Source organism: Salvelinus fontinalis, chromosome 32 (genome assembly GCF_029448725.1).
Source record: "Salvelinus fontinalis isolate EN_2023a chromosome 32, ASM2944872v1, whole genome shotgun sequence".
Lineage (NCBI taxonomy): Eukaryota > Metazoa > Chordata > Actinopteri > Salmoniformes > Salmonidae > Salvelinus > Salvelinus fontinalis.
In genome coordinates, this window is record NC_074696.1 from 29,853,691 (window position 1) to 29,872,857 (window position 19,167).

The window sequence follows — 19,167 nt, forward strand, 5'->3', positions numbered from 1 at the left end:
CATGACATAATTTTCTGAAATCTTCCAAGCTGTTTAAAGGCACAGTCAACTTAGTGTATGTAAATTCTGACCCAATGGAATTGTGAAACAGTGAATTATAAGTGAAATAATCTGTCTGTAAACAATTGTTGGAAAAATTACTTGTGTCATGCACACAGTAGATGTCCTAATCGACTTGACAAAACTATAGTTTGTTAACAAGAAATTTGTGGAGTGGTTGAAAAACGAGTTTTAATGACTCCAACCTAAGTGTATGTAAACTTCTGACTTCAACTGTAAGTTCACAGATCATTGGTCTTACAGGGGGAACGTATAGGCCTAAAAGGGCCACTTTTATCATGTTTTTCTATTTAATTGTCTTTGTTACAATACATGTAAAAAGCATATCAAACATCCTAACTCCCATGAAGTTCCTATTTTTGAGTATTGCCAGAACAATCAGGGAAAGAGGTGATTTACACATTTGACTGTCCAGGATTTATTAACAAGCACGAAGATGATTTATATGTGTATGTGTGTGTGTCTTCCACTTATTACAGTATACGGTTATTTTTAATATAAAAATGTAATTCTGAACTTTAAACCTCAGTTAGAATGTGAGCTATTTATATGACTAAATTATTAAACGCATCAGCAGCTGATTAGTCCAGAAGTTGGTTTGAAGACACTCATGGACCTATCACCGTCGACGGTGTTGAGCTACCGACGAACAAAAGGGTGTACCTGATTCTTCAGACACGCCCTGTTGCTGCTTGGATAGCGTCGAAGGAAACTACACATTTTAGTTCAACAACGTTTTCAAGTCTATCTTTTTGACGTTTTGGGGTTTTCTACGTTTAATTAGGACTGGGGTATTCTTTCTAAACCGAAATGGGAGCGTGTATGGCATTGTGTTCAATCGCCAGCTGTGTAAGTATAAATTATGTGACTTCCTATTTGTCATTTTGCTCACTTTGTGAGTGTGCAACGACGTTCGTTTTGGGGTCCTTATGTAAACACAGACACTGTTTTCCCAGTATATTCTAATATGTTATGTTGAAGTGGTTTTAAATACTTTCGTTTGAAAACAGACGGTCAATTAACATGGTTTTATTTGCAGAAAAGTCAGCAGTTTCATGTTGGGCTAATTTCCGGTTTCTATACAGTTTCAGTGTGTCACGCTGTCCCCTCCCACCCCAAGTCGTCTGCGTGACTGAAATGATTACTTATGTTGCGGGCGAGTTCAATAATAATGTTTAGTATATTTGATAGTCACTGAACGTTTTCTAAGCCTACTTGAGCAATAGAACGTGAATTTCATCCAATTTTGGGGACCACTGAAATGATAATGCACAGAGTGATCGGCCTATTGACGAGTTTATACCACATTCTCACTTCACCATAAAGCCCTGTCTGATTTACCTAAAATGGTTACACCCTTTGAGAAAAAGCTTGTAACTACTGCTCCACTTCATGGCCTACCCTGGTGCATACAGCTTGCATTTGGAAAGAATTCAGACCCTTGACATGGTCCACATTTTGTTACGTTACAGCCTTATTCTAAAATAGATTTTTTTTAAATGATCTCTATCTACCCACAATACCCCATAATGACAAAGCAAAAACAGGTTATTAGGAATTTTAGCAAATGTATTCAAAATTAAAAAACATACCTTATTTACATAATTATTCAGACTCTTTGCTGTGAGACTTGAGCTCAGGTGCCTTCTATTCCCATTGATCATCCTTGAGATGTTTCTACAACTTGATTGGAGTCCACCTGTGATAAATTAAATTGATTGGACATGTTTTGGAAAGGCATACACCTGTCTATATAAGGTCCCACAGTTGACAGCTCTGAGACAAGATTGTGTCGAGGCACAGATCTGGGGAAAGGTAACAAAACAATGAAGGTCCCCAAGAACACAGTGTCCGCCATCATTCTTGAATGTAAGAAGTTTGGAACCACCAAGATAATCAACATTTTTCTGAATGCACTGTAACTTGCAATAATTTAATGAAGGATGGCTGATCCTTCCCAGCTACCACATCATAGGCTTCCCTGTGCTCGACTAAACTATGCTTCGCACATCTCTGGGCTGATCCAGCCTATGCCTCAATAGTTCACACAGCATCTCTTGACTTGACAGTCTTCATGAATCATCAGAGAGTAGAGATGCCTCCCAAGGAGCATTATCCTTCTGTGACCTCATATAACACATACATACCACTGGGGTCTTCCTCAATTCATCGGTCCTGATTGCTCCCATCCTCTCCACGCTTCTTCTTAAAACACATTGGAAAGGAACCTTGGATCTCCACCAATATGTTATGAGGGAAAACAAGCAATCATGGAAATATGTTTCTTGAGAAAGAGCATGCATCAGACGGGCTGTGTTAGTGTTCATTGCTGTACTGTAATTGTATGAGTGGCAGCCTCTGTCATTTTCACTGGCAGGATTATCATCAATACAACTAACAGTTGTCCGGGCTCATTTGGATGGGAAACACAATGGTTGCCGTGACAATAAAAACATTTTAAAAAGTGTATCAAATTCTGTCACTTTACAGTGAAACGCTTGCTTAAGAACCTTTCCCAACAATGCAGAGTTTAATAATATAAAATGGTAACCAACACGAGGAATAAAATACACAGGAATGGAGCTGTATAAAGGGAGTAACAGGCAATGGCGCACAGTAGATTTGTTGCAACCACACAAACCATGCATGTATTTGCCAGATTATGCCATCTCTCTCTGGCACACCAACAATTTGACTTGTCTGTGCAATCTATCTAGGCATCATGTCTGTGTGGCTCCGCTCCCTGTCTGCTGTCAGGATGCTGTCCCTCCACCTACAACTCCACTGTGTCCCGGCTGGCCTTCTCCTTCCTGCTGCTGCTGGGGTCCCTGGTCTCTGTCATCATGATCCTACCTGGCATGGAGACTCAGCTCAAGAAGGTAACACCACATAACCCTGGTCTCTGTCATCATGATCCTACCTGGCATGGAGACTCAGCTCAAGAAGGTAACACCACATAACCCTGGTCTCTGTCATCATGATCCTACCTGGCATGGAGACTCAGCTCAAGAAGGTAACACCACATAACCCTGGTCTCTGTCATCATGATCCTACCTGGCATGGAGACTCAGCTCAAGAAGGTAACACCACATAACCCTGGTCTCTGTCATCATGAACCTACCTGGCATGGAGACTCAGCTCAAGAAGGTAACACCACATAACCCTGGTCTCTGTCATCATGATCCTACCTGGCATGGAGACTCAGCTCAAGAAGGTAACACCACACAACCCTGGTCTTGGTTGCTTGATGAGGGCCCTTGCCTGAAACCTAAAAATTTGTGTTAGCTCCCTGAACTAGTGCCAAGGTTTTAGCTCAGCGGGCTAACAGACTTGTGGCTTGCAGGAGACTCTGTTTCGAACACAGTTGCTGTCACAAGGTGGTGTAGAAGGCCCTGTGGTCGACAAAGTTTTGACTTGTGTTACGTAGATTGTTGGTTCAATTCTTACTACGTTTCTTCACTGATCAATCAGATACCAGGGTTCTGTGTTGGTGGAACCTCCATGACCATACCAGGCATTGAAAACAAGGTGAACTGTGATGTCATCGTGGGCTACAAGTCTGTGTACCGCATGTGCTTTGCCATGGCCTGCTTCTTCTTCCTGTTCTCCATCATCATGATCCGTGTTCGCAGCAGCAAGGACCCCCGAGCTTCACTACAGAACGGGTATGTAGCAGACTTTTAAAGTAGTGGAAAGTGATTTTCGGGAATACATTGCCCTCTGCTGGCCAGACCAGGGCAGTGAAGCATCCCCCCCACACCCTTATTTGTTTACATACTAGTATAAAATCTTGCTTTCTCGTTTGTATCATGGCAAGGAAACAAAACACGAAGCGGACTTAACTTCTTTAGGAAAACAACACTAATGTTGGAAACAAACATTGTGGTGTCATCCAGAGTCACATTTATTTATTTTCCAAGATATAGCACAATGTTTTACATACAGCAGGAGCATATAGGTTGGCCTGCTAAATACAAATTTTAGCCATGGAAAAAACATTGCGATATTGCCCTAAAAAATATGACCAGTTTTTTTAATTAATAGCTCACAGACACAGGACTTGTGTTTTTTGTATTAAGTGATGTATTGAATGAATGCCTGTGGCTTTGTCCTCTCAGATTCTGGTTCTTCAAGTTCCTTATACTGGTGGGGATAACTGTTGGAGCCTTCTTCATTCCAGATGGGACATTCAACACAGGTATACTCTATTATATTACTTCAATGTTAAATAGCTTCCTCTAAACAATAATAACCAGTGGCAATTTTAACAAAAATATTGGTGGGGAAAATGCAATAGACAAAGCTAGTGCATCAAAACTACTACACTGGCTACACATAGAATGCCATAATAACCAATCCCAGAAATTAGTTTGGAGCCACACAAACGTTACAAGATTTGGGTTATGAACAGTTTATGGCTACTTTCCCTATCTTTAGCTCATATTGCACGAAAGACCACAGTAGTCGAGCATACTTTTATAGAGTAAACTTGGCTAGTAATCGGTCTGCAATATTGCAACACTGCGTGTGTCTGCCTGCCTGCCTGTTACAAAGGGGCCTGGTTAACAATATGCAACATTTATAACGCTATTCCCTTCATCTATTGTACAGTTACAGTTCTATCAAAGAGATGTATAACTCTTCTTCTACATGTGGTTCCATGGGTATTAGTTTGCCATCAAGCATCAACAATAAGACATATAGCCTATAGGATATTATAGCTAGCCTACCTCAAAATAGATGTTAGCCACTGCTTCATGATCCACCACCAACTACATAATGCTAAGTTTGAAAATGATTTGCTAGGAGATAGCAAAGCTAGTTGGCATGTTTCACCTAGCTTGAAGACATGGTAAACAACTAGCCAATCAAAATTACACAGCATAAGACCTTGCTTTATCTGTGGCCAATAGCAATGAGCCTTCATGGGTGGGCACTTCTACTGTAAATCAATGGAGCACTGAATAAGAGCTTTTGATGGCTAGCTCTCCCCGCAAATGCTGCGGTCAGGTGGTGTCCCCATGAGTGGCCATACCCTCAGCCAATCACGCGCAACCAGAGAAGTTCAACGACGCCTGCGCTCTGTATTTTCTTTGTCTGGCCCTCCACCACAGAAAGCACTGAGCAAGGCTGGAACAGTTGCATTTTGGGGCTGCCTGACTCAATGAAAATGTACCAATACAATGGGAAAGGGACCACATACTTTATTAGATCAAGCTATTAAAAAAAAAAGAAATTGTTTGCTAACTGATATGATATTATTGTGATATGAAATAACAGAATTGCATGCAAATCTCGTGGATATTGGTGGGCCCGGTGACACGTCGCCACTGCCAATAACGTGTAGTCAATTATGGTCAATCACCCATTGCACATTTTGTCTTTTAACAATTCACCGTGTGTGTTCCAGTGTGGTTCTACTTTGGCGTAGTGGGTTCCTTCATCTTCATCATCATCCAACTGATCCTGCTGGTGGATTTTTCTCACACCTGGAACCAGTCCTGGTTGGAGAATGCTGAGGAGGGAAACAGCAAGTGCTGGTTTGCAGGTACTGATCGTTAATACAGTCTGCTAATTTTAAATTAGTGTAGTCTACCTCCATTTAAATGAAAAATAATTTCATAACATAATGTGAAATATTCTTATGTTTCCCCTCCCACAGCTCTCCTGTCGTTCACGGTGCTACACTATGCCCTGGCCTTCTCTGCTGTGGTGTTGTTCTATGTCTATTACACCACGGGAGATGACTGCACTGAACACAAGATCTTCATCAGCCTTAACTTAATCTTTTGCATCATCATCTCCATCGTTGCCGTCCTGCCCAAAGTTCAGGTGAAGTTTCAGTCTCGAAAGATCGAAACATGCACACTGAAAGTTCCCACCGTTTTATTGAGTACAATGTTTCTTTGAGGAACAAGACTGAAACAGCCTGCACTCTTTGAAACACATACTGAAGTTATTTCTGGAGTGTAAATATTAGCAATGTTTGCAATTATCAAAGATCATCAAAATGTTAACTACAATATGTAACTGAGTTATAGATCTGTTATTCTCATTGAAAGCACATTTAAGTGGTAGATCTGTTCTATCTGCGCTATTTCTATGCCTAAGTTTAGTTTTTGTCTTTTGATTTTGTACACCAGTTTCAAACAGCTGAAAATACAATAATTTTGGTCATGGAAATTATATTTCACAGCTGTAGTGATACAAGGATTATCTACACAATGACTGCTTGTATTGTCACACAGAAATTAGGTGAACTGTTTGAATTTTAGCAACCAGGAAATGGTGGTGCAATTTCTGCTTATTGCAACTGAACAATTTGTTCATGTGAATGTTGTTGAACAGAGTTAGACTAATGTGTGGTGTGTCTGTCTTGTTTATTTACTTATGTATGTATTTTCCCCCAGGAGGCCCAGCCTAGCTCAGGCCTGCTCCAGGCCTCCCTCATTTCCCTCTACACCATGTATGTCACATGGTCTGCCATGACCAACAACCCCAGTAAGTTTCATCATGACCCTGTTCTGAATCATGGTTCACAATGCCCGTAACCCTGACTCACATGGCTGCATACTGACTCATGGAATTCATGTAATGGAAAGTCTGCAACAAAGACTATGTGAAGAAGCATATTTTACCTGAAAGATCAGCTTGGGTCAGTGATCACTTCATCCAACATGAAATGAGTTGCAGCCAAAAATCACGAGATAGAAAAATAGATGTGACTCTCTCGGTTAAAAGCATAACATTTTGGCCTTCATCGGTATGGCAGTATTATATTTCTTCCTACAGACCGTAAGTGTAACCCCAGTCTGCTGAGTCTGGTCAACAACACCCCCAGCCCTACACCTGTCCCAGGACAAGAGGTCCAGTGGTGGGATGCACAGGGCATCATAGGACTGGTCATCTTCTTCTTCTGCACTCTGTACGCCAGGTATGACATCACAACCTAGAGTAAGGTTCTCTCCAATCCTGGGGACCCACAGGCAGTGGTGGAAAAGGTACCCAAAAGCCATACTTGAGTAAAAGTAAAGATACCTTACTGGAAAACGACTCATTAGAAGAAAAAGTCACTCATTAGAATATTACTTGAGTAATAGTCTTAAAGTACATTTAATATCAGCTACTTTAAGTATAAAAAGTATAAGTATGAAATGTTAGCTGTAAATCCGAAAAGTAAAACAGCCAGATCTTTTATTTGGGTTGAGCTTTTCTGAAAGGTAAGTCTTACGGATGCAAAAAGTGCTCAGATAACACTTAAAATTACATCTCTTACAGACAAAATATAGTCAGTAAACATAAGCAGTTACAATCAGTCACTTTGTTTGAGAAATCAATTGTATAGAACCCTATACATGAGTATTTTTATTTTAGGTAACTCATCAAAAGTACATGTACAGATCTGCACACAACCTCACTGTAGGAATATGAGGACATCACCACTGATTGAACTGTATTAGACATCAGTGTGTCATGTCATACCTTTAACATGGACACCTATAACTTGTGAATTTTAAATGTGACTTAACAAAACGCATAAGGCATCCCTTTCCTTGGGCTTGCTAGCATTAAGGTGTCATTACTTGAAGTTGAATTTGCAGTTCATCTTCAGTATAAGATGGTTTTAAAAGTTTCTGGAATCCAGCCCTGCTCTCCTGGGGCTGGAAACAAATCCTGCAAGGCTGAACAGCCTTTCACAGGCAGCTGATGCAGGTAAGGGTGTGTTCAACCTCAGCTTACAGACTGCTGGGAAGGACTTGAGCAGCGGATGCAGTTGTGGTTATAGGGGCTTTTGTAGTGGCGGCTGCTTTTGTGGTGACAGAGGCTGTTGTCATAGTAGCAGATGCAGTTGTGGTTGCGTCAGCTGCTGTTGTGGTGGCAGTTGAATTCGTGGTGGCAGGGGCTGACGTAGTTGCGGCTACAGTTGTGGTGAGGGGCTGTGGTATTGGTGGGAGCAGTTGTGGTGGCAGTAGCTGTTGTGGCGATTGCAGTTGTGGCAGCGGCTATTGTCATAGTGGCAGATTGTTGTGGTTAACATCTGCAATTGTAGTGGGAGGAGCTGTCGTAGTAGAGGCTGCAGTTTTGGTGACAGGTGCTGTCGTAGTTGCAGCTACAGTTGTGATAGCTGATGTAGTAGTTGTGGCAGCACTTGTGGTGGTAGCGGCTTCTGTCATAGTGGCAGATGCCGTTGAGGTAGCTGCTGCAGTTGTGGTGGAAGCGGCTGTAATTGTTCGGGTTGCTTTTGTAGTGGCACGGACTGTTGTGGTAGCTGCTGCAGTTGTGGTGGCAGCGGCTGTTGTAGTGTGGGCTGCAGTTTTGGTGTTTGCAGTTGTTGTGACAGGGGAAGTTGTAGCGGCGGATGAGTTCGTGGCAGCAGCCGGTGTCACCAAAACAGCAGCTGCAACTACAACAGCAGTCACTGCCACCACAACTGCAGCAGCAACTATGACAGTCCATGCCACTACAATTAAAGACGCTACCACAGCTGCATCCACCACTATGACAGCCCCTAACACCACAACTGTAGCTGCAACTGTCAGCCCCTGCTACAACAACTGCAACCTGCAACCACAACAGCAGCCGCCACTACAACAGCGTCCAGCCACCACAACTGCAGCGTCCAGCCACCACAACTGCAGCGTCCAGCCACCACAACTGCAGCGTCCAGCCACCACAACTGCAGCGTCCAGCCACCACAACTGCAGCGTCCAGCCACCACAACTGCAGCGTCCAGCCACCACAACTGCAGCGTCCAGCCACCACAACTGCAGCGTCCAGCCACCACAACTGCAGTCGCTCATACGACAGCTGCTGCCGGTATAATGGAAGATGCAGTGGAAGTAGATGCATCTGTCAGCCCAAGCCACCACAACTGCAGCTGGTATAACAACTGCAACCACCACTATGACAGCCTCTGCCACCAAGTGCAGCTGCTACCACAACAGCAGCTGCCGCAACTACAACTGCATCTGCTACGACGACAATAGCAGCCGCCACAACAAAAGTCCCTGACAACGCAACTGCTGCCACTATAACTACAGCAGCTGCCGCAACCACAACTGCAGCTACCACTACCATAATAGCCGCTGTTAACACAACTGCCACTTCGACTGCAGGCTATGCTGATGTAATGGAAGATGCAGTTGTGGTAGCTGCATCTGTCAGCCCCTGCCACCACACGTGCAGCTGCCACCACACGTGCAGCTGCCACCACACGTGCAGCTGCCACCACACGTGCAGCTGCCACCACACGTGCAGCTGCCACCACACGTGCAGCTGCCACCACACGTGCAGCTGCCACCACACGTGCAGCTGCCACCACACGTGCAGCTGCCACCACACGTGCAGCTGCCACCACACGTGCAGCTGCCACCACACGTGCAGCTGCCACCACACGTGCAGCTGCCACCACACGTGCAGCTGCCACCACACGTGCAGCTGCCACCACACGTGCAGCTGCCACCACACGTGCAGCTGCCACCACACGTGCAGCTGCCACCACACGTGCAGCTGCCACCACACGTGCAGCTGCCACCACACGTGCAGCTGCCACCACACGTGCAGCTGCCACCACACGTGCAGCTGCCACCACACGTGCAGCTGCCACCACACGTGCAGCCGCCACCACAAAAGTCCATGCCAACGCAACTGCTGCCAATATAACTGCAGCCGCTCCTACGAAAGCAGCTGCCACTAAGATAATAGCCACTGCCACCAAAACTGCAGCCCAATCTACGACAGCCGCTGTGACCACAACTGCAGGGGCTGCTGTTATAATGGAAGATGCAGTGTTAGCTGCATCTGTCAGGCCCTGCCACCACAACTAGCTGGTACAGCAACTGCAACCACCACTAAGACAGCCCCTGCCACCACAAGTGCATCGCTTATCACAACTGAAGCCGCCACTACCGCGACAACAGCCGGTGACACCACAACTGCAGTTGCCACTACGACAGCAGCTGAACCCACCACAACTGCTGCCACCAAGTGCTGCCACAACTGCATCTGCCACAACCTCAACTGCATTTACCACTTCGACAACTCCCGCTGCCACCACAACTGCAGCAGCCACCACAACAGTCCCAGCCACAACTGCAATCACCACCACGATAGCACCTGCCACCACAATTGCAGTCACTACTATGACAGCTCACAACACTACAATTACAGACCCTATGATCAGCTGAACTGGCCAGGTGTCTGTCCAGCTGTTTGGAGCTTTATTGCGCTTGTGATGTCTTAATGGCAGAAGTCCTTCTGATGAACTGGCTCCATCACCTAGCTGCAGGCTTCTTCCATGTGGTCCTTGATGTAGTACATTCCTGAAATACAAGGAAGATGACAATAGAAATCATGCAGTTATGTTTTTTTGTGAGCCTACATTAATCCCTCCCCCATCTATATACACTGCTCAAAAAAATAAAGGGCACACTTAAACAACACAATGTAACTCCAAGTCAATCACACTTCTGTGAAATCAAACTGTCCACTTACGAAGCCACACTGATTGACAATAAATTTCACATGCTGTTGTGCAAATGGAATAGACAAAAGGTGGAAATTATAGGCAATTAGCAAGACACCCCCCAAAAAGGAGTGATTCTGCAGGTGGTGACCACAGACCACTTCTCAGTTCCTATGCTTCCTGGCTGACGTTTTGGTCACTTTTGAATGCTGGCGGTGCTCTCACTCTAGTGGTAGCATGAGACGGAGTCTACAACCCACACAAGTGGCTCAGGTAGTGCAGTTCATCCAGGATGGCACATCAATGCGAGCTGTATCAAAAAGGTTTGCTGTGTCTGTCAGCGTAGTGTCCAGAGCATGGAGGCGCTACCAGGAGACAGGCCAGTACATCAGGAGACGTGGAGAAGGCCGTAGGAGGGCAACAACCCAGCAGCAGGACCGCTACCTCCGCCTTTGTGCAAGGAGGTGCACTGCCAGAGCCCTGCAAAATGACCTCCAGCAGGCCACAAATGTGCATGTGTCAGCATATGGTCTCACAAGGGGTCTGAGGATCTCATCTCGGTACCTAATGGCAGTCAGGCTACCTCTGGCGAGCACATGGAGGGCTGTGCGGCCCCACAAAGAAATGCCACCCCACACCATGACTGACCCATTGCCAAACCGTTCATGCTGGAGGATGTTGCAGGCAGCAGAACGTTCTCCACGGCGTCTCCAGACTCTGTCACGTCTGTCACATGTGCTCAGTGTGAACCTGCTTTCATCTGTGAAGAGCACAGGGCGCCAGTGACGAATTTGCCAATCTTGGTGTTCTCTGGCAAATGCCAAACGTCCTGCACGGTGTTGGGCTGTAAGCACAACCCCCACCTGTGGACGTCGGGCCCTCATACCACCTTCATGGAGTCTGTTTCTGACCGTTTGAGCAGACACATGCACATTTGTGGCCTGCTGGAGGTCATTTTGCAGGGCGCTGGCAGTGCACCTCCTTGCACAAAGGCGGAGGTAGTGGTCCTGCTGCTGGGTTGTTGCCCTCCTTCGGCCTCCTCCACGTCTCCTGATGTACTGGCCTGTCTCCTGGTAGCGCCTCCATGCTCTGGACACTACGCTGACAGACACAGCAAACCTTTTTGCCACAGCTCGCATTGATGTGCCATCATGGATGAACTGCACTACCTGAGCCACTTGTGTGGGTTGTAGACTCCGTCTCATGCTGCCACTAGAGTGAGAGCACCGCCAGCATTCAAAAGTGACCAAAACATCAGCCAGGAAGCATAGGAACTGAGAAGTGGTCTGTGGTCACCACCTGCAGAACCATTCCTTTTTTGGGGGTGTCTTACTAATTGCCTATAATTTCCACTTTTTGTCTATTCCATTTGCACAACAGCATGTGAAATTTATTGTCAATCAGTGTTGCTTCCTAAGTGGACAGTTTGATTTCACAGAAGTGTGATTGACTTGGAGTTACATTGTGTTGTTTAAGTGTTCCCTTTATTTTTTTGAGCAGTGTATATCAAGCAACAAGGCTAAGTAGGCTACCCATTGGACTGAACTACAGTCAGGATTGTAGTTTAAATGGCTGCTTCTCAAATCTATGAAGTGTCAATGTACACTATACAAAAGTTGTTTATGAATAAAATATTGTTAGTTAACCACATTTAGGTTTAACCATTCTGACGGTGGCGTCATCCTTCGTCCAAGTTGTCGTGAATTTGGGGAAAAGGATTGCAGCTGCGATCAGCTCAGGGTCTTGAAACGTGGCTGACGTGCTTCTTCAGTCCCAGTTATAGCGCATCCACTAGAGGCTTACAGTACTTCAGGGACAACTTGATTCGGTCAAGTTTTGTGATCAGCAAGTTGATAGCTGGAAGTAGCCACCCCACCTGGACATTGGATTCAGTCTGCAGGATGTTGATGCTCTTTGCCCCTGGGCTCATGGTGGCAGCATACTCTGTGAGGAAGGCGAGACTCAATCCAGTTCAGCTGGATTGAACCTGCGGAAGAAAAAAAAAATACTAATGTTTCCTAACCTACAAAGGGGACCACTAACCATTTCGCCTGATTTAACAACCGTAATCAATGGCTGGATGAGTAGTTGACTAAATGATTGTATGGCTACAATATGTGAAACGGTTATTAATCCCCAAGCAAAGGGTCGGGAAACACTGCAACATATTTATATGATATTCAAGACCTTACATTATAAAATACAATTCTTAATTACATTGGAACCTTGAAGTCTGTGCAGAGAACTGACGGCCGCCTCTCCTTTGACGATCCTCAGTCTTTCTACAAACATGAACCAGGAGTTCCACCTTGTAGCATTCGGGCGTAGCTGCTGGAGGTCGCAAGTATCTTCAATGGTTTCGGCTGCAAGTGTAGATCTCCCGCATTTGTTCCAAAGTGCTTGGCACTTGCCAAATGTTGAACAGAACACTTTATTTTGTAAGCCTCACTGGATGTTGCTTTTAGGGCATTGCCTGTAGAGCCTTAGTTGCGTAGGTGGCAAGCACAACACTGGTGCTTCGCAGCTTGTACTTTCAACCATCGTCATTCAAGATCGTTGCCACATCAAACTTCACTTCAATCTCCTCTTGTTCGTCTTCACCATCGTCCTGGATAGCTGCCTCACCACCACCACCCACTTCTTCGACTTCCTCGTTGTTTTCACATTCTCCAAAAACTTGGAAAGCTTTGAAAAAGGAAGTCATTGTGAGAACAGACAATCTTACTCTGGGTTTCGAACTCAGAATGGATGTCATTTAGGGAGCCTGCCAACACATCAAAGGTGTGCGATCCTCTCAACTGTTTACAGGCCAGGGCTGCAGAGCATCTGTTGAGACTGTCAGGGTCTATCCAATGGGCTGTAACACCAATGAAGCTCCGTCTTCTTGCAGACCAGCAGTCGGTGGTGGTGGTGATGTGGTCAACTCCTCCCATGGCCTCAGTCACCTTAATTTCCTTGGATGCTTCATTAATCCTGGAGCGCAGTGTGGGCCTTGATATTATCGTTGAGTTAGGCTGCAGATCCTGCAAACTGAATGGTTCTTGTTCTACTACAGCGAATAGTTGGAGCCCTTGGACCATATAATTCACCACAGCTTTGTCGATGGATTTGAGACGCTGCCTTCAGTCATTTGCTCTGCTTGATGTTGGAGGGAGTGTCAGGGGCATGTTCTCTTCAATGTGTTTGCTGTCAGTTCTCCAAACTTAAGATGGTGTACATGCTTTCTCTGAAATAATAATAAAATGAAAAGACAGTTACTTAACTAGGTAACTACCATTACCAAATACTTAAGGTATAGGATCCTAATTTTAATGCTATAAACAACATTAGTTAAGTGAGTTTGACCAATGAATATAACAATAAGAAAAAAACTATTCATTGATCTAGCTAACATAAGTCTACAGTAATTAGCTAGGTGAGAAGAACAACTTTATCAACTAACAAGGGTATTTGGCTTGACTAACGTTACAGGCTGACCACACCGCTCGCGTCGCGTGCTCGAGCGTTGCAAAATAAATGTAAAAATCTATGTTATTCAATTATTGCTTCAACGAGCGTCTGCATTGCCAAGGGCTAAAATAGAAATCCTTTCTATTTCTGACGCAGATCGCGCTGCAAGTCCTGCCTCTCCCATCTCCCCATTGGTTTATAGAAGCAGGTACCCACGTGCCATCTCGTGGGTGACTGAAAGAGGAACGAGGTCGGTGGCGTTAATGCACTTCATTTATGAAAGTTGCCAATCGCAATATAAAGTCAAGAGAAGAAAAGTGTGGATTAATTGGCAGAGTAAAGGACCTTGTGCATTTCAGGTAAAATAACAACTCAATGTTTATATCCCAGGACAAATTATCTAGCAAGTGCAAGCTAACTAGTGAAATTTCCATAAATGTTTCATGCTTTTTGAACTGTCCTCAAATTAATATAATTGGTTCAGAGTCTTTCGATATTTAAACCTGCGTGTCGTGATCGCGTTTGGTGTGGGGGGACAAGCTTGCACATGCTAGCTAATTTGTCCTATTTAGCTAGCTTGCTGTTAGCTAATTTGTCCTGGGATATAAACATTGAGTTGTTTCACCTGAAATGCACAAGGTCCTCTACTCCGACAATTAATCCACACTTTTCTTCTCTTGACTTTATATTGCGATTGGCAACTTTTTCATAAATGAAGTGCATTACTGCCACCGACCTCGTTCGTCTTTCAGTCACCCACGTGGGTATCACCAATGAGATAGCACGTGGGTACCTGCTTCTATAAACCAATGGGGAGATGGGAGAGGCAGGACTTGCAGCGCGATCAACTCACCGAGTTGCGTTTTATTTATTTTTCTTCCAGCTTCAGATTGATTTGAATTTGTAGTGAGTAATGAAGGTCTCGGGAAATGTATCGGAGTTAAAGTTTACATTTTCTTTTGAAAGTTGCCATTTCTTTTGAAAATGTAGTGAAGTAAAAGTCGACAAATATAATTTGTAAAAGTACAGATACTCCAAACTACTTAAGTACAGTAACAAAGTAGAAATTCTTTGTTACTTTACACAACTGCCCACAGGACTGGACCGGGTACTCTTCGTAGCAGCCCAGACCAGAGACACCTGATCGAAGTACTGTGCTAGATTTAAGCCTGTGGATCCTCAGGGGTAGATTTGAGAAACACTGGTTTAGAGCTCTTTCAAATGAAATCCAGACCCTTCGAGCCTGTCCATCACTTACCTTTTTTTTCCTGACGTGTTTCCTGCTCTTTCCCTCTTCTTGCCTGCAGCATCCGATCGTCCAACAACACCCAGGTGAACAGGCTGATGCAGACAGAGGAGGACCAGGGTCTGGCTGCAGACGACCACGAGGCGGCCATGGGGGAGGACGGGATCAGACGGGCTGTGGACAATGAGGAAGATGCGGTCACCTACTCTTACTCCTTCTTCCACTTCAGCCTGTGCCTGGCCTCCCTATACATCATGATGACACTCACCAACTGGTACCAGTAAGTAGCTCTGTTTTTCTTTGGTTATATGTGATGGGATAGAGGAATAGGAATGTGTACAGGTATAACTGCGGTGATTCATGTTGTTTAAGACGTGGATACATGCGTCAGCTCCCCAATTTAATGCCAGGGCTTTAGGTCAGCAGGCTAACAGTCTTGTGGTACTCAGACGACCCGGTTTTTCAAACAAACATATGGTCTACTATGTGTTTTTGAGATAGTAAATAAAATGTGATTGATCCTGATTTTCTCCACAGACCTGACGCAGACTACCAGGCCATGCAGAGCAGTATGCCAGCAGTGTGGGTGAAGATTAGCTCTAGCTGGATAGGCTTGGCTCTCTACCTCTGGACCTTGGTAGCTCCTCTCATCCTCTCTAACCGAGACTTCAACTAAAGGCATACACATTCCATCCAGGGCTGTCCCAAATGGTACCTCTATTCCTAAGTAGGAATAGGGTAGGTGTCTTTTCAGATTTGCTTTACTGTTTGGCATGTTTTGAGTCACACTACTGGGTAAAAATTTTTTCATTGTGCTGCTTGAAGAAGGGAATCACTGTCGTTTTTGTTTTATTTAAAAAGAAAAATGTCCAGGCTTGTCTCATTGACTAGACTTAACAAGAATCTGGGACACTCAAATGAGTATGATATGCAGCGTTTGGTATGATTTCATTAAACTAGTTACTTAAGGCAAAAACGAAAGGAGGGTGGTTGGCTGTGTGGGTGAATCTCATCACGGACAATTTTAGCTAATTGGCAACTTTGTGACGACTTAATACTTTTTAGCTACTTTGCAAATACTTAGCATGCTAGCTACCTTTTAACTTTAATCCTTAAGCGTCTAGATAGTCATACCAAGGATCATTTAGCAACTTGATTTAGAATTTTAGGACCCCTTTCGGTATACATAAAATAATGATATCAAGCTTTAATTATTTGAATCAGGTGTGTAGTGCTTGGGCAAAAACCAAAACGTGCACCCCTTGGGGTCCCGAGGACCGAGTTTGGGAAACCCTGGTGTAGAGAATCATTGTAACATCTAAACCGCTGTGAAATATACCCTTTTCCATAACCAAAAATATTGTATTTTCAGCTATTTGAAGAGGATGTACAAAACCGAAAGTAACACACACAAAGGAAACTTCAGGATGGGAAACATAGAAATGGCGCACATAGAAAAGTGAAAGACCTATACCACACTTCTATGTGAATTTGGCCGGGTAGCCCAAAAAGTTACACATTGCATACTTCCATAAATGTTTTTACTGGTACCGGACTACCTTAAGATGTGGGCATCCTAGAGCAAAACAACCGACGTGTTCGGGAGAGTCACTTCTTCATCGAGGGGACATATTAGTGTGTAGTCCAAACTGTTCGGACTCGACAGATGTTTTCGTGAGGAACGATAAAAAAATAAAAAATAAATTAAAAAAAATCCCCCCATGGATGTCTCATGGTCTGGCAAACACCTCTAGCTTGGCCACCTTCCACCACAAATGCGGAAGGCTGCCATTGGTGGGTGTGGTGGATTGAGACAGCCCACGCAAATAAACTGCTATCTTTAACAGACAGCTTTGATGGTGATGTTTTTTTGTTGAAATTTTTATGCTAACTAGATTTCCGCGGGGGTGCGGATGTCAACTCTAGGGGGTAACTACTAGCCTAGCTAACGTTAGTCGCAATAAATTGGAATTTGTAACGTTGCATATTCGTAACGCATTGTACAAATTACTATATATATATATATAGTAATTTGTGTTTTCCATTTAAAATTTTAAGTCTACCTATGAGTCCAGGTTGTTGTTAGCCATATTTGAGGTTGGTTTTATCATTCTGTTTTTTTTTAATATACATACAAAAATATTTGCTTGGTTTGACGGTTTTAATAATATTTCTTAACATATCTGGTCAGCGAATCTACTAAAATGTAAAAGTGCCTTTTTAAACCTACAGATTTGCTACATAATAAACTAGCTTTATATTCAAATTTGTATATGATTTGTATCTCTAATGCCTTATTATAATAATGTAATAAATCTGAATCTCTGAAATGTCGTGTTCTATTGTTATTTTAAGCGTACATGGTATCCTGTAGGTGGGACTGTTGCCCCTCAAATTACTGTATATTTCCGCCTCCCGGGTGGGGCCACCAGAGTCTCCGGGTTCGCGCCCAGGCTCTGTCGCAGCCGGCCGCGACCGGGAGGTCCGTGGGGCGATGCACGGCTTAGCGTCGTCCGGGTTAGGCCGGTAGGGATATCCTTGTCTCATCACGCTCCAGCGACTCCTGTGGCGGGCCGGGCGCAGTGCGCGCTAACCGAGGGGGGCGGGTGCACGGTGTTTCCTCCAACACATTGGTGCGGCTGGCTTCCGAGTTGGAGGCGTGCTGTGTTAAGCAGTGCGGCTTGGTTGGGTTGTGCTTCGGAGGATGCATCGCTTTCGACCTTCGTCTCTCCCGAGCCCGTACGGGAGTTGTAGCGATGAGACAAGATAGTAATTACTAGCGATTGGATACCACGAAATTGGGGAGAAAAGGGGATAAAATAAAAAAAATAAACTTTATTTCTGCGAGATTCTCTTTGAGATTAGTGCTATGCACCTCTTTTATATAAGTAGAAAGTGCCCTTAGTACTTCTTTTGGGATATATTTAAGAATTGTGTCTCTGCCATTCTCCCTCAAGTGAAAAATGTTAGCTCAATTCACCAGGACAACCAATGCCTAATGCCGTCTACTAATAAAATAGCATTTCCCATGTAATGGCTGCAGCAACCTTTGAATCAAGTGCTATACTCTGTTCAACACTACTCCTACTTCATTCTATCTGCGGGACATTCCAGCACAGGAGAAGTAAAGGAAACGGACCAAAGACATGTCGTCACGTGATGTCATCAGTCTAAGCCAACAGGGATTCCAGAACCTCCCATAGCCTCTGGCTTCATTCCATCACCCTGATCACCTGACCACAATCACGCTCCAACAGGATTATTCTTATTTTCTTGTGATGCAGGATTTTTCTCTCAAAGGAGGGAGAGTTCCCCATCACAAGATCGGCATGAGGGGGTTTTACACAAGCCCAACGGTGTATTTATTGAGGATCAAATGAGTTCGGCTGGGTACGAGGAGCGCAGAGAGATGGGTCTGTAGCCAGTCCTTGAATCAAATCACTGACTGATTTTTGAGTGTGAGTTTACGCATAGCAGAATTAAACACTGACACACACTGTAGTACTACACACACACAGTGGAAAATAGTGCCATGCCATATTAATTTCAGCTGACTGCTTTATGGTGGTCTGTTAGTTTGGGCTTATGTGCACATGCTTTCATTTAATCACTGAGAGCCTTCCTTTTGCTCTTTTACAGGAAATATCTGAGTGGTTTTCGGTGCTATGGACTAGTAATTCTATTTATATGATCTTGATGAGTGGGTGACCTTTTTAGTGTGGTGATCCTGGGTCTCTGTGACAATCTGTTCGATAGTGGTGGAGTTCCCCTCACAGCAGCCAGGCAGACCTAGCCTACATAATGCTGTTATATAACTGCCTGGCTGGGGGAACACACCATGCCATGACTCTGTCTGGGGCCTCCACTGTGGTGCGGTAGAGGACAGAATCCGGGAAAGGTCTGTTGTATAAACCAGTTAGGATCATGCTCTCACTGGGGATGAGCA

General features: G+C 44.5%; 1 protein-coding gene across 3 annotated transcripts; it reads left to right on the forward strand.

Annotated features, from left to right (window-relative positions):
- Window positions 1-715: 715 nt before the first annotated feature.
- Window positions 716-17,551, forward strand: LOC129831054 (serine incorporator 1-like). 3 transcript variants are annotated; one of them, XM_055894056.1, is made up of 10 exons: window positions 716-909; window positions 2,778-2,939; window positions 3,532-3,725; window positions 4,179-4,258; window positions 5,471-5,608; window positions 5,723-5,892; window positions 6,471-6,561; window positions 6,853-6,994; window positions 15,283-15,501; window positions 15,759-17,551. In XM_055894056.1, exons 1-10 carry the CDS (start codon window positions 871-873, stop codon window positions 15,895-15,897), a joined length of 1,374 nt encoding a protein of 457 aa, XP_055750031.1. In that variant the 5' UTR covers window positions 716-870; the 3' UTR covers window positions 15,898-17,551. The 3 variants fall into 3 exon arrangements, with proteins under 3 accessions (XP_055750031.1, XP_055750029.1, XP_055750030.1); XM_055894054.1 differs by lacking the exons at window positions 716-909; window positions 2,778-2,939 and adding an exon at window positions 3,022-3,207; XM_055894055.1 differs by lacking the exons at window positions 716-909; window positions 2,778-2,939 and adding an exon at window positions 3,194-3,274.
- Window positions 17,552-19,167: the final 1,616 nt, after the last annotated feature.